This window comes from Grus americana, chromosome 5, assembly GCF_028858705.1.
Source record: "Grus americana isolate bGruAme1 chromosome 5, bGruAme1.mat, whole genome shotgun sequence".
NCBI lineage: Eukaryota > Metazoa > Chordata > Aves > Gruiformes > Gruidae > Grus > Grus americana.
Window position 1 is genome coordinate 47,757,716 of NC_072856.1, and position 15,752 is coordinate 47,773,467.

Below are 15,752 nucleotides of genomic sequence, written 5' to 3' on the forward strand. Positions count from 1 at the left end.
CTATTTCCAGTCCTTCAATCTAATTTAAGTTTTTGGAAATTAAAAAAAAGGCTACAATGGTTAGACTTTTTAATCTTTGCTTTTCTGAGGAATAATTTGCTAAATGTTAAGTAATAAAATATTGTCTCTGTAGCTTCATGTGGAAACATTTAGGATCCAATTTTCAAATTAGGACATCTAGTTTTGACGATTAACAGCTAGATCTTTTTAAAAGACTGGAGAAGATTTTTCTAGTGTCAGCAGAAATTGCTGGACCCAGATTTTCCAAAGAACTCTGCTTCTGTTCAAGCACCTCTGTACTGACCAAGTAAAGAAAAAAATTGCTTAGGACCCTTCAAATCCTCTTGTAAGTGTAACATCAAGATTTCCTTTACAAAATCTTGTCATCTCTTTAAGTGTCTCTGGCTTCAGTTGTGGTTCTTTAGCTCTTTTGATCTTTTAGGCAGTAAAAGGCTTTTCCAGACCCTCATGCAACGAGTTGGGCATTTATCATCAAATAGGGCATAAATATTTGCTGGAGTGGCCTGACATAGACTGCACAGTTGGCAACCAGACCCACGCCTTACAGTCTGTTTTGCGTCAAAGAGAAGGCGCTCGATCCTAATGTGCTGAAGGGGGATATTTCACTACTCTCAAAATCCAGCTGCAAGTCATGACAAATACTGATTAAAATTCAAAGCTTAAATGCCTCTTTGTGAAACTCCCTAAGTACAATTAAACCAGAGGCTCAGAATCCTGGTAGGGAGTAGTGTCCAGGGACACTAGCCTTGAAACCTTACCAAATAAAAATCTCCACTGAGGTCTGCAAAGGCTTCACTTCTGTCATTTTTTTTTTTCTATTCCTAGCCAATCTTTTGTGATCCACAAATGAATCCCCAAAATTTCCTACGTAGACTAATATTTTGCTTCCTGTAACCTGCATGTTCTGTCCCTGAGATCACCCTCACCAGGTTTCCTCTTCTGTGGTTGGACCTGTTCCCTTCCTAACATGTTTTCCAAAGGGATGTAGGAGACAGGTCCAGTGCAGTCTTCCAGCAAAGGCACGGTAACGTTCCAGCTACAGATGTACTGTGTTGGTAGTCAGCGCAACCTCATCACTTTTGAAGTAGGAGTTAAGAGTCTTCTCATATAACTCCACTCAGAACTGGATGCTTTTCAGTAATGCGTCTAAAACCAATCTGGGCTATTTAATTTTTCTGTTATTCATGCTTATTTATCATTCCCTGGGACCAATACTGATCTCTCACTGGCTTTAGAGGTGCTTTGTTCCACATGTTAATAAGTACCAAAGCATCCTACCTGTTTATTATCGTATTTATACAAAAGTACCCCTGGCCACATCCACAGGGCAGATAGCCCCATTCTTCCCAGAAATTCAAGCTTGAGATAGCCACCCACTTCCACTGATTGGTGGTAGGTTATCAAATGATCTTGCTGGCATTCCTAATGGAAAGCTAAGGTACATGCAGTGCTTACAGCCTGCTTTCCCCATCCTCTGGAGAGATTCATCGTGGGCAGGGTCCAAAGGTTTATATATAATGTTTGCCCTCTCCTAAAACATCAGACAGAACAGGTTGTTTTGCTGGGGTCCTGAGTTCCTTCTCAGAAGGACTCTGATGCCAGGATGATGATCTTTATACAAGAAAAATATGGACATCATATGTGTCGCCTAGGGAATTCAGAGGAAGGCAAGGCCCCCTCTAGGACATATAGTATTTGGGACTCAGTTTTTGTAAAGACTCAAATAGAACTGATTAGTAATATGTTCTTGCACTTTAAATCCTTTTGTAGCACAGAAGAAACTAGTCTCAGTCTTAATGCTAGCAGTGGCAGGTTTGCCTATGCAAAATCAAACGGCCTTAGTACCAAGTACTGCTAACTGGTGGGCCCCTGGCAGTAATCATGGACAGGACATCTGAATAACTGCTCTTCAAATAAATACTTACTACAGCTGTAGCTTTTCACACATAGCAGAGCGTAGCCTATTGCAAACATAGCAGAGTGTGTTTGTAAGAACTAATTCTTCACCCTTTGCTCAAGCTGATCAGCACTTACGGGAATAAGCCCAGTCTGACTAGGCAGAAAAATAAATGCCATTCATTTCGGGAATGCCCTGGACAGATAGGGCCAGGACAAGGGCTGGAGTCTGGAGTTTTGAGTGTTTGATCCAAATACAAGGTCATAGTCAGGGTGAAAACTGCGTCCGAGCACAGCTTTCGATTTGCCCTCACCCTTTTCCCCTTCTGACCTCCCCCAGAAATGCAGAGAACCTGCTGGAATGTGCTTTGCCCTTTCTGGAGAGGCATGGATGGTACCCTCCCTGCCCCCCCGCCCTCCTCCACCTGCCCGCCCCCCAAATCCTTGCTTGCTGTTCTGTTTTTCTACTTTCCCTAAATGCAACTTACTTTAAGCATGCATTATTATTAACATCCTACAGTAAAATTAAGCTATTATATAACCCATTTGTCGATCTCAGCCAATTTCTTCTATCTTTTTCTATGTCTATTTATGACGTACATCCAGACTGCACGTCCTTTTTTTTTCCTCTCCATGTTTATTTTAAAAAGAAGTGATTAAAAAAAAGATCTATTAAAAAAAAAAGCAACACTGGAGGGTGGTGGGGGTTTTGGCCAACAATTGAAAACAAATTTAAATGGGAGGGAAAGGGAAGGGAAGAGAATCCAATTCTTAACAAAAAAAAAAAAAGTCCAAATGATGAAAGTGTCCCTAGACTGCTTTGTCTGTTCCTTTCAATGTGTGCATCTGGTTCGTTCATCTTTGAAAGTGTGTGGACTAATTTTTTCTTTAAAAATAAAATTTTAAAACCCCACAATTGTTCTTATCTCCCTTCTTCCTGGGAACAAAGTACTCTTTTTCATTTTTTGCTTTTTTTTTTAGTATATCTCTACATAGTTATATTTTGATGTATTTCTTTTCAATGGTTGAATTTCTATCTTAGATTTGGTTTGTTCCAATCTAATAATGAAAAAAATAAACAAAACAAAAGAGTTATGAATTGTTTTCTGCAATTTTTCCCTCTATTTCCCTCTTTAAATAAGGAACTACTTCACTGGCAGAATCCCACAGCTGTATCTTTGAGATTCTCCAGAGAATCTGAATATAAAAGCAATCTAATTTGAGAGTGGGGATAGGGTGTGCCAACACAGTCATTACATTCGAAACAGTGATTTGATGTGCTCAAGAAATGATTGTCTGAAATTATTGAGAATACTGATGTCAATTTGATGGACTTCAGAAAAGATGATTCTTAGAAGAAGGAGGCTGTGGGTAGCTACAGATGAAGTTGTTCTAATTCCAATGCATAAAACTAGTTTCCTTGGTTTTTTGTTTTACTCTCTGGTTATTATTATTATTATTATTATTAATTATTATTATTATTAGTTTATGTATTTTTACTGCTATTTTAGTAGGGAAAAGTTTTAACTGTTTTTATAATTTGAGAACCTTTAATGAAAATGTAAATATTAATACTATAATTATTAATTTTTTGTAACTTGCATGTTGAAGAAGTTGCAGCTTAGGGTTTGTGAAATTGTCAATGTTAGAGTTCTGTTCTTTCTTTTTGTTGATGGGCATGAATATGCTCATTTGTTTTTGTATATTGCCCATCCCTTCCTTACAGCCAGAAGCTCTAATGCTGCTAGATCACTCCGTACCGCCCTTACATGGACATGGCAACTGACTTACACATTCACTCCCATCATCTTCATCTCCTGTGTAGTACACTCATAGATTTTTACACACCCACTCCATCCACCCTAGGCATTTTTTCTTCCCATAAGTTCCCCTCCACCACCCCTTTCTTTAGCATTGTTAAAATTTTATGTGCAGTCATCCATTCCTTAAAACACACACACACAAAAATTATAGAAAAAAAGAAAATGTTTAAAAAAATATATATCAAATTGACCAAAAAGGCAAAAAAGCAACAAACTTTGCTTTTCGAAAAACATTATATATGTAGATATGCAAACAAGCAAGATTAAATAATTCTATAAAATGTACAGGATTTTTCAACTGTAATATGCTAACAACTTTACATAAGATAAAAAATACAACCAAAAAACAGCAGAAAAAAAACAAGTTCAAATTTGTTAAGGTGCAAGATTTTTTTCTTTTCATGTTATGTGGTGTGGATGTATGTGTTGTTGCCTCCCTGTATCGCCCTTTTGTTGTAAAACAATTATATTAAAAAAGAAATAATAAACATTTTGCTAAAAAAGTTTTTAAGAAACAACAACGAAAAAAAGCAAGTTACAAGAATGTGGCAATGCTACTTGACCAAGAGCATTCTTACACAACTTTCTTTTGTAAATTTTTCCTTTCATGCCAAAAAACATGCGGGCAATTTGTTGATGTAAGTTGACTGTTATGAAATCAATGTGGTATGCTTTCTAAATATTTTTATGTATTTTTGATTACTTTTTTTAAAGGAAATAATGTTTTTGATTTTCATCATTTTTTTCAGTTCTCGTAGGTTTTAATCTTTCTTTTGCTGATAAAGTGAATGACTTGTTATGTTTTTCCTTTTTCTGACCTTGTTGCTGTGGCATTTTTATTTTCTAGTATATGGGTTTGCTTTAGGAAAAATGTATAAGTTCGTTTATTTATTTTTGAATCAGTTTGTATTTGCCTTTATGTTATGTGCTCTTTGTATATTGTCGATTACCAGATTGTATTGTGCAGAGGAGGGGGTGAAGGAACCTGTGGTAGCTTGCTCCTATTCTTTCTCGGTCCCTCTCTATCGCTTTCTTTCCCCTTTCTGTTTCCCAGAATGAATCACCAGTAATGCTACTTTCTTTCATGCTCCTTAAATTGTACGTAGCCTGGTGGTGTAGCCTTCGTGTCAAGTAAAAAACCAATGAGACTTCTCTACCATTTTGGTAGCTCTCGGGGTCTTCTTACTGCAGCTCTGCATCATTCCTACTTTATTCCTATGAAAATGTTTTATTCTATCAATTTTCTTCATTGCCAATTATCTGCCTGCTGTCCAGTCTAAATGATACTCTCAAGTGTACTCTTACCAGATAAACACACCCATCATAGTATGACTAGTATCAGGCTTACTAATATCATCCAGAAAAGGCACATATGGCAGACACTTTCCTATTGAAACTCACATCCTGAACCTCTAAAATTTCCTTGCTTCAAAAGAGATTTGGATTAATTTCTTTAAAATGCAATGAGTAAAAGTAAGAAAAAGTTGTACTTCCTTATAAGCACGTGTGTTTTCGCCATTCCTGCATAGTAGGATATAGTGGTCAGTAGATGTCATAGGTTCAACTGTTAAGTCCCTTGAACAACTGATGCTGAAAAAGGAACAAATAATTATGCTGAGTAGGAAGCTGTCACCAATTAATCATAGGAGTTTAAAATAATGATGGGAGATGGAAGAGGGCATGTTTCAATTGGTTCAGAGCAGCTCAGTGTCTGGGCGTCAAAATACTTCATTTTGCTCCAGAATCCTGCCTGCAGACACGATGTCAGGTCCTCTCTGGAAGGTTTATATATCTGTTTATTTAAATATATCTGTTTCACTGAAACGGCATGAAGGTGGCCAAGAATTTACAGCAATGAAACACAGGCCAGCATTAACATGGGATTTGTGACCTCTCAAACTCAGTACGTTCCTGTTGCTCATGAGCCATGTATTAGGAAGCACTGCAATAACTAAGGTCTTTTAATATATTTTGGGGGGCTTAGGAAATGCTTTTCAACCAACTCCATCAGAAGAAGTACATTTTACCTAATCACTCTGAGGACTGTATATTCTTTGAAAGGAAAAGGAGACATTTGAGATGAAAAGTTGCAGTATTCTATCGTGGAAATGATGTTTTTCTCTCTAACACTGACTGTCAATTGCAATTAAATCAGACTGCAAAGAGTAGAAAATATTAAGAGCATTCATCTACTAGGTTTCATGTTAGCAGCATCTTTCCTGTGAGTTAGGGACTATGTTCTGAATAATTTCCCCTTTTTATCCTCAGAGGACTCAAAGGAGAATTAACTAAAACACCATTAGACTGAAATTTATGAACTCAGTCATTTAATAAGGAATTATTGTGTTGATACAGAGGGGAAAAAGGTAAGGAATTATTTTCTGTGGCAAGTATTTCATACTGAAAGTGGAGTCAAACTTCAGAGGAACAGCATAAGAATAAAATAAAAATGACAAACTTGGGATGCAGAATTCCAAGTGCCTGCAGAAATGAATGAGTTGTGCAGCCTTTATGGATGGCATTTAAAAGCTCTTCAACCACAGCTGGAGAAGACAGAGATGATAAGGGGGTGTCCCTTAGCGTCAGCAGGAGGAGATGAACCTTTCAGGCTTCGCTTTTGTGTGCCTTTTGTCCTGCATCAGTTTGATGCCTGAGATGCCAGGGAAGAAATTTTGGCTCTAAAGATGAAAGCCAGTGGCTGCTACAGGTTTTCAGGTGGTTTGGTTTTTTTTTTTTCCTTTTTTTTTTTTTTTTTTTGGTGCCCTCTGCATTCATGACTCTCCCACAACATCCTCACAGTTTATAAGGCTTCTATTAAATTTTTAACACTCTGTCTTTTCCAGTGGCAGAGAACTCTTACTGGAGATCAGCCCCAGAGGTAGGAATTATATATCTATAAATACGCTCATAAAGCAAAAAGCAGGGCAGCTCCAAGGCTAAAGTAGACCTTTTATATCCCCAATGATCTTGGTAGTTTAAAGAAAAGCACAACTCCATGAAAATAGTATATGTGCTAGATTTAAAGGCTAACTTTTAAGGAATATATGCACACTCTGTTTGCTTTGTGGAATGAGAAGGCCAAGGAGAGCACTGGGCTGCTCGGTATAAGGTTTCCCACCTCACAGACCTCAGGTCTCTCAGTGCTGCTTCCAGTTTGCTGTTCGGGAATTTTTTTGCAACTGTACTGTTGATGGGCAAACTAATTTTGCATCTATATCACTGCAGAGGAAACCATTTTATCTGTTTCACTTTTGTTTAATTCTTTGATACTGTGTTGTCAACAGATGCTTTTTTTTCTGTTTGGGAAACATCCATTCCCTGCTTAGGAGAGAAAGCACAGAGTAGGTAAAAAATAAATCTGGAAAATCCTTGTGAAATCTTTGGATTGCTAAATTAATCCTGAACTTGCAGCATACCAGTGAATACTGTTAATTGGTGTTTAACAGGGGAAAGGAAAAAAGGGGGAAAGAAACCTGTAACTACCAGGAAACAGCCGTATCATCCGCAAATATAATCCAGAGTCTCATATGAATATTTGTTTTAAAGCCATGGCCCAAACTTGGTGGCAACCTTGCCTTTTTTTTAAAGCAGAGAACAATTTGGAAGTTAAAACTAAGTTTTATTCAAGCTGCAAAGCATTCATTTTGCAATTGAAAAAATGGTAGACACTGAGCAAATAAAAAACTTCAGATAGGAAAATTCAAACATAAAACCTGTCTCAAATGTATTTCCTTTCCAAATTGTCATGTAAGGTTTTTCAGGGGTTCATCTATCTTTTTCTAGAGATCCAAATCCTTAAAGCACTTACCTTCCATAGCAAACCTTCCATGATCCAAGTCCCACGTAAGATATTCTTGGCAACCGAGTGGCACTTTGTCTTTTACATCTTTCAGTGCTTACCTTTAAACAAACTCGGGGCCCTGGGCAAGAGGCACACTTCTCCATCAAAGGACCACTGGGTCTAGGCAGCTTCCTGCTACCTCAGCTGTCATTTTGTGGAAGATGGTTCCCCCTACACGCACACTTATCATCTGCCTGTCATCAGACTCCCCCTTGTGTCTCTTATGAGTAGAAATGTAGTATCAGTAGCAGAGCTGTTTGCAGGTATGACAGGAAAGTTTGCACTTGCTCCCCTCCATAGATGTTGGTGATCACGTTTCTCACACTTTCCTGGGAGCTTTTCAGAATTTATATTCCCTGTTATCCCTAAATAACACATTTCTTTTAAACTGGGTGGCATTTTTATCACACCATTTTAAAGGATGCTTTAACTCCTCTATAAATCACATACCCCAAGAAGTGTTCATTGTGCTTGCATCCTAGTAGACCTACAGCTTGCAGCTTGCAGTGAGTTTTGCATAGATGTCTAACATACCAGTAAAACAGAAGCCAGATTTGATACCGAGAGTGCTTTTCCTGACTTACCTTCTCCCACGCAGTTTTTTTTTGTCTCACAGTTTCTTCCATTACAGACAGAAAGAAAAATAAAAAAAAATCAAAGCTTCGTTACCACCCTTACAACCATCTCCCTGATACTCCTTAAAAGTATGTTGTCTTAAGTAAATGTAAGAAATGAACTCCTTGATGGAGTTCATTATTTCTTTAGTATACAGGCAAACATAGTATGGATCATCAAATTGGAATATAACTAGAGATGAGATTAAATAATTGTATGGCAAATCAAAGTTAATCCTATCTTCCTGGTATGAAAGTTATTTCTCTTCTCACACACACTGTGAGATTAAAACTTTGTAGAACTCATTCCTGATTCTGTCCTATTGTCTTCCATCCAACAGACTTGCTGGAATCAAAAAGCTCTGATCTGCTCTCCATCACTCAGATGAAACCCCACTTACCATAGCAACTCTATCAACTTTTCTTAACATTTCAGGAAGACCTTGCTCGTTTTTATAGTTGTAGTAGTCTTGATTATTGGCTCAAATCCTCTGGAGCAACAAAACCTGTAGAACTATGACCTAGTTTTAAAGGCAGTGGTTACTGGGGCAAAAGAAAGGTCTTCATATTAAATGTAAGATATTTCTCATTCCTTCAAGAAAATTAATTAATAGGACCAAAGTAATTTCTCTTTGGAAGAAAACTGCCCAAAATATTGCCCCAGTGGGTAGCAGATCAACTGCATACTGATGCTGTGTGCCAGTATGATAGATTTTAAGAACAAAGGCACTTGAGAGCTCTACATGAGCAATTAAAAGCTGCCAAACTGATTTTTTTCCAATTGGATGTCACAGATGGTGAATGAAAATCACAGATGATTACTACCTTTGAACAGTAAAATTCTGATCTTGAAAAATCATTTAAAGGGACACTACCTATCCCTGACTTTCTGGAACTTAAATTCCCCACTTACGCAATTTGTTGTAATGCGCACTTAAATGCTATTATTTTTATTCATTTTTTAGCAGACTCACAGATGATCTTTTCCTCTGAGGCATACTCCAAGTTTATCCTGAGACCACCTGTTTGCATAGATTATAGATGCCCTAGTCTAACCGTGGATAGGGCTTCTGGACATATATAAATCATATTACATGCTCTAGTTTCTACCTTGCACAGAAAACAGCTCAGATGCATGAGCACAAAACACCATGGAGCCATTTGGCAGACTATACTTTCTGCTTTTTACATAATTTTTTTGAAGATACATAGTTTGAAGAGATTGGCATTATTTTGCACGTATGATACTTACTTCTTCATCCTCTATGCAGTAACAAAAGTGGTATGAACATGCTGAGGAAGCTCAGAAAACTAAACAACGTACTGAAATTGGCCCTTTGTAGCTTAGCTTAAAACTAACTTTGCATGAAAGTATGCAAAGTACCACATTTCTTATTTTGGCCTAATTTCTACCCTGGTACCTCGGAGATAAATCTGACTGTTTCAATTGATTAAACTGTGTCACCACTTAGTTTCTCATTAAGGATAAGAATAAGCCATATTGCTAGTTCAGCTATCCAGATTTAATCAAACTGTTAAGTACCTTTTTCAGTATATTGCTAGCTTCAATATGTAATTTGTTCAAATATATTGCTCTCCAAATACATTTAGAAGGGATTATGATTTTAGAGCATATTCTTTATAGAACTCCCATGGACATTATTGGCAGTATTCAATGGGAAACAAGTTCATGTAATGTATAGTGTAGATAGGAGAGAGCAGCATTTTGACTCTGATGCTGTTCAGCATTGTAACAATGCCAAACTGTTCATTAGCAGTTATTAATAAATAAGTAAAAGCCAGAATTATTTATTTAGAAGCTAAAATTCCTTTTACATTTCTTTCCTTAAGCCATAGTGAGTATAAATGAAAATTTCTCATGCATTAGAAATGCTTTTTACTGAGTTGCACTCCTTCCAACAAATCTAGACGACTACTCCTGGTATCAGATGAACTCTTCAGTTTATAGTTAAAGCAGCTAACTTAAGCGGCTAGCCAAAGAAAAATTACCCTAGGGAGAGTTTTTATACAAACTTTCAAAAGCAATATGGCTCACCCTAAAAAAGTGTCGGTGACCTGTATGTCAGCAGAATACTATGCAATCTCAACTAAATGAACTAGATAAATTAATTACACCTCCACATCAGAAAAACACAGCGGAGTGTTAATTACCCATAGGCTCAAAAGTAGAAGTACAGTCATATTACAATATATAGACAAAACAGGACTACTACCCTAAAAGTAGCACTATTGTTGCTCAGAAACCAAATCTTAGAAATGATGCACTGATTTTCTTGTTTCAGTTGCAGCTTACACTGTGGTAAGGTACAAAAGCTATAGCTATAGCTTCGTTGTTCTACCTCAAGAGTAAACCATAAGTCCACCTCATTTTTAGTCCTCTGTAGGCAGGTAGCCATCATGTTAGGAAGAAGTAGCACTGATCACAGCTATCTGCGTAGCAAGAAGTAACAGTAAGTGTGACGGCAGCTTCTGCAGTACACTCCTGAGCTCAAGTGCTAATTTGGGTCATCAGAGTCCTTATTCAGTTATATCGTCAATCACAGTGAAGTCTATCTTAATCTGTAATCAAATTATAGTAAAAGAATATCAAGAAGAACTGAAGATGAAGATAGTATGGCATTAGTAGCCCCAAAAGATGCAAGGAAAGGGACATCCCTAGTGACAAACAGAATGGTAAAGAAAGATTAAAAAGGGATGAACAAGCATTGAGCAGAGCTCTGTACCTTCATGGACTCCAGTAAGTACTTGGTTCTTATTCTATCCCTCACTTTGATGAACTTTTCCACAATTTAAAAAACCAGGCAACAAGCAAGAAGAAATGGATGAATGGTGAAGGCCTTAGGGAAAGGCCTTATAAACTGCTACAGAAGGTGAGCTGACTTGAATGACGGAGAAGAAATACCAATGCTACTTTAAATGAAAAGAATCAGAGGAGGAAGATCTGGCAAGATGAGTGGTAAAATCCATCTAGGACAACATTGCTCTATGGAAGTCTAAAATAATTCATATAAACAGTAGTGTAACCAAATGCTTAAGAAAGATCACTACCAAAAATTGATGTCCACAGAGTCACTTGAGAGTATCGTCAAATATCAAAAGTTTGGGTCCCAGGGAATTCAGAGTATTTCACTCTATCTACCTAGCATAAGCTAAAAGAGGGAGGAAATGGAACATGCAGTTTACCAATATCAAAGCAAGGTGGGAGGGAAGAATGAAAGGCATCCCCAGGAAAGTATGTTGGTAGTGTCGTTAGGGCAAGAAACCTGATCCCTGACACTTTTTCATAATGCCCAGATCCTCTTTCACCCTTGAGTTAAGTGAATTGAAAATAGTGCATTGTGTCATTAAAATGTACTAATCTTCTTTTTTTTCTCTTTTCCGTCCCAGGAGGTGAATTAGTTATCCCTCTACTTGTAGAAGACCCTTTAGATATCCCTCCTATTGCTACTCGTGCACCTTTCATTACACTTCCCCCTACCTTTCGCCCCCTCCTCACCATTATTGAGACCACCAAAGATTCCCTGTCCATGACCTCTGAGGCGGGGTTACCTTGCTTGTCGGACCAAGGCAGCGATGGTTGTGATGATGATGGCTTGGTGATATCTGGGTATGGCTCAGGGGAAACCTTTGACTCTAACCTACCCCCTACTGATGATGAAGATTTTTACACCACCTTCTCCTTGGTAACAGATAAGAGTCTTTCCACTTCAATCTTCGAAGGTGGCTACAAAGCACACGCACCCAAGTGGGAATCCAAGGACTTTAGACCTAACAAAGTCTCCGAAACTGGTAGGACTACTACCACGTCTTTGTCCCCTGAGCTGATCCGCTCCACAGCTTCGTCCTCGACTGGGATGGTGCCCAAATTGCCAGCCGGCAAAATGAATAACCGTGAGCTCAAACCCCAGCCTGACATAGTCTTGCTTCCGTTGCCCACTGCCTATGAGCTAGACAGCACAAAGCTGAAGAGCCCGCTAATCACTTCCCCCATGTTCCGTAATGTGCCCACAGCAAACCCCACGGAGCCAGGAATCAGACGGGTTCCGGGGGCCTCAGAGGTGGTCCGCGAGTCAAGCAGCACAACGGGGATGGTCGTCGGCATTGTGGCTGCTGCCGCCCTCTGCATCCTCATCCTCCTGTACGCCATGTACAAGTACAGGAACAGGGACGAGGGGTCCTATCAGGTGGACGAGACGCGGAACTACATCAGCAACTCAGCCCAGAGCAACGGCACGCTCATGAAGGAGAAGCAGCAGAGCTCAAAGAGCGGCCACAAGAAACAGAAAAACAAGGACAAAGAGTATTATGTGTAAAAAAGAATACTTATTTATATATAAATATATAAATACTTAATGAGATTTAACTGAAATATCAGAACCATTGCAGCGAACGAGATTGGGAGATATCGTTTGTGGGAAAAAGTATTGGTAAAAAAAATTTCAGCAGTGACTGTTAATGTCTCAGTCATCGCTTGGAGTCAGCAAACTCTGCCCTAATGTATTATAAAGCACACTTAGCGTTCTGGAGATGGCGCGCACAGCTCTGCCCTGTTAGTGAACTTGGACGTCTCCAAATCTCCTCCTCCGCTGAACTTTCTGCAAAGGTAGAAGACTTCATGGCTTACTTGTTTCATATCTCCAAGTGAGTCTTTAACAATGTTCGTGATCCCTGACTGTATCGATAATTTTTCAGTTTGCTTATTTTAAAAAAAAAAAAAAAAGTAAGGAAAAAGAAAAAAATGCAAATATTATTAAACAACAAAAAATTATTGAACAAACTGATCTGGCCGTGTCCAGCATACATATAATTTTTCGAGATTGGAGGAGGGGAATAAATGATTTTGGAGATTGTTGGTTTTTTTGGTTTGGTTTGGTTTGGTTTCCTGGGTTGTTTTTTGTTTGGTTTCTTTTGGTTACTTTTGGGCGTGGGAGGGAAGGGTGGAGAGGACCGGTGTGGGGGGTGAACCAGGACATGAGTTGAGAAGAAATCTCGGAAAAAAAAAAAATTCCATAATAAATAAAGAGAGACTATTGCCATATATGAACTCAAAAGCTACCCATGGTGTTTACTCTGCATATCTGGTCGTGTTGTCTCTAGAACCCGTTGTCTTGCAGTAAGTTGTTTGCTAACAACGCAGTGAAAGTGTCTGATGGGTGGTGCTGAAGAAAATTATCATGGAAAGCTGGTTCCCTTGGATCTGGCTCCAGTATTTTCAATTGAACTGAAGAATAGATGGGTTTGGGTCTGTTCTGATCAGTCATTATCTTTCCTTGAGAATATCACTTAGTATGCATTAGCACAGCCAAATTATGGTTAAAGGGATTTGAAGATTATGCAAAGAATGCTTAAAAAATGGTTAGCCATTCTGAGCTGAATATACCGTGCAAAAATAAAGGAGCCTTCCTCTGGGTTCTGGTTCTGTGACTGATTGCAATGCATGCAAAAAATAATAATAAATCAGTTTAATAAAGAGATCAGAAAGACACCACTGTGGTTCAACTTGTGACAAGACCCATAAATGTTAGAAAAGCTAAACACTTGTAAAAGAGTGCAAAATACATAGTTTTTTTGACATAAAACTGGTTTTCATATGTAATATTTTAATTTTGTAGCTTGACATTTCAGATCATCTCTGTCTTTCCATTTGCCCTATTCTCCCTTTTCCTTCTCTTTTATATAAAAGAAAATAAATAAAGCTGCTGTGACACACAAAAAATAATAAAGAAAAAGGAATTTAATAATATAATATATATATATACACACAGATATATTTATCATGGTATGTTTGATGAGACGACTGGAACAGAAGTTCTGTTATGGTCTTAATGTGGAATGAGAATGTTCTTGAAGAACAAAGTAAAATGAAACAGACAACAAAAGCAAACCTTAAAATGTGAAGAGAGTGTGTGTTTTAGCTTTGTCACAGTTACCTGTGTCAAAAAAAAAAAAAAACAAACCTGAAATTTTGTTTACATATTTTACTACTATTTTTTTTGCTAGTATAATTTCTATATGGATACCCTGATGGTGTATATACTGTTTTATGGTTAAATTGGGAATGTCTTTTGTTTTTATTTAACTTAATTTGGTTGTTTGGTTTCTACATTTTCCCAGTTATTGTGAAAAGGATTATCTTACTGTACAGAACAATAGTCAGGTGGTTTGACGGCCATGCCTATCATGTGCAAAAAAAACAAATGAGGGAGAGACAGAGAGACAGAGAGGAAAACAACAAAAACCAAGATGAATTGAGAGCTCTGGAATATCAGAAATGTACACTTTTTCTGTATACAGATGAAAACTAATCAGCTGTTTAGGTTTAGAAATCTACTCTTGCTGGTGTTTATAAGTCGCATGAATATTTGACTTTGAAGAAGTGTCATCAAATACACACACGCACATGGGAACTTAAATTCAGAAAAACAGCCTTCTCAAACATTTAGAGAAGATGCTTTCATGTTAACAAATATTTTCAGTGCGTGTATGTGTGCGTGTGTGCGGTGCGTGTGCGTGCGAGGTTGAGCTTTTTTTTCCTTTTTTATTTTTTATACTAAAAAGAAAAAAAAAGACAGGTTTTAAAAAGGTATGAAAGCACGATTTTAGATGACTTAACTGGCCGAAACTATATAAAGTTGATTATATCTTGATGTCTGTAAAAGATTGCTGTTCTTGGAGTCTTGGAGTCTTGTGAAATGATTTCCTGCTTTCTTTCTTCCTTTCCTTTTTTGCTTTCCTCTTTTAAGTTAAGGGAAAAAGATTTACACTTTCCTTTTTTTGTGTAAGTTTCTATTGGACAGTTTTTGGGAACATGTGCATTTCTGTATGTGGGCTTCTACCATATCCCTGTTGCTTTATGGACAACCTTAAGAATTTTTATTTGAGTTATTGTGATGTTATTGCTTTTTTTCCCTTTCTTTTTCTTCTTCCTTTTTGATTCTTTTTCTTTTCTTATTTGCATTTTGTTTAAAGATATGCTTAGCAATAAAATGTTCTTCCCAAAACCCTGGATGTTGCTGGGTTTTTATTTCTGAAAGATTTAGTGAAATTACGGACCTTTAAAGGTGAAAAGTAGTCTGTGAAGCAGGTATCCCCCATCCCATGGGAATGTCTAGCCACCAGATTACAGAATTGTGTTTATGTTTGCATTTTTTCATTAGTCCAATGAATCTTAATTGTTTCCTTTGCAGGGACACCAATTCAACTTGAGTGTGGGGTCTCCCTCACACCACTCCCAACCCCTTGTCTCCTGCCACCACCTCCGTGGGGTAAAGAGTAGTTCCCTGGAATATGGGTTTCAGTGACCTCAGATACAAGCATACCAAGGACATTGACTTAGTATGCCCTTTCTAATGTGCTGCCTGTTTTCACTCTCCCTTTGAAGTGTGTAGCTCTTCCCATGACATTTATGGGATCCGGATTCCTCTTCTGTGGCCAGGAGTCTACATTTGATGTACTGCGGCACCTGAATCCTTTTGGGGATTTGGCTAGCCAATGTGATACAGAAAAGTGTTCACAATATTTTTTATGAGGATCTAA

The 15,752-nt window shown here is 37.9% G+C and overlaps 1 protein-coding gene across 9 annotated transcripts in view; it reads left to right on the forward strand.

Annotated features, from left to right (window-relative positions):
• NRXN3 (neurexin 3) overlaps positions 1–15,217 on the forward strand; it is a 1,025,935-nt gene extending 1,010,718 nt beyond the window's left edge. For 5 of the 9 annotated variants that reach the window (XM_054826970.1, XM_054826962.1, XM_054826963.1 and 2 more), the window contains one exon: positions 11,604–15,217. In XM_054826970.1, the coding sequence (XP_054682945.1) occupies positions 11,604–12,529 (926 nt within the window). In that variant the 3' untranslated portion in view covers positions 12,530–15,217. The remainder of the gene's footprint in view (positions 1–11,603) is intronic. The other 4 variants (XM_054826967.1, XM_054826968.1, XM_054826972.1 and 1 more) reach the window with 1 other exon arrangement.
• Positions 15,218–15,752: the final 535 nt, after the last annotated feature.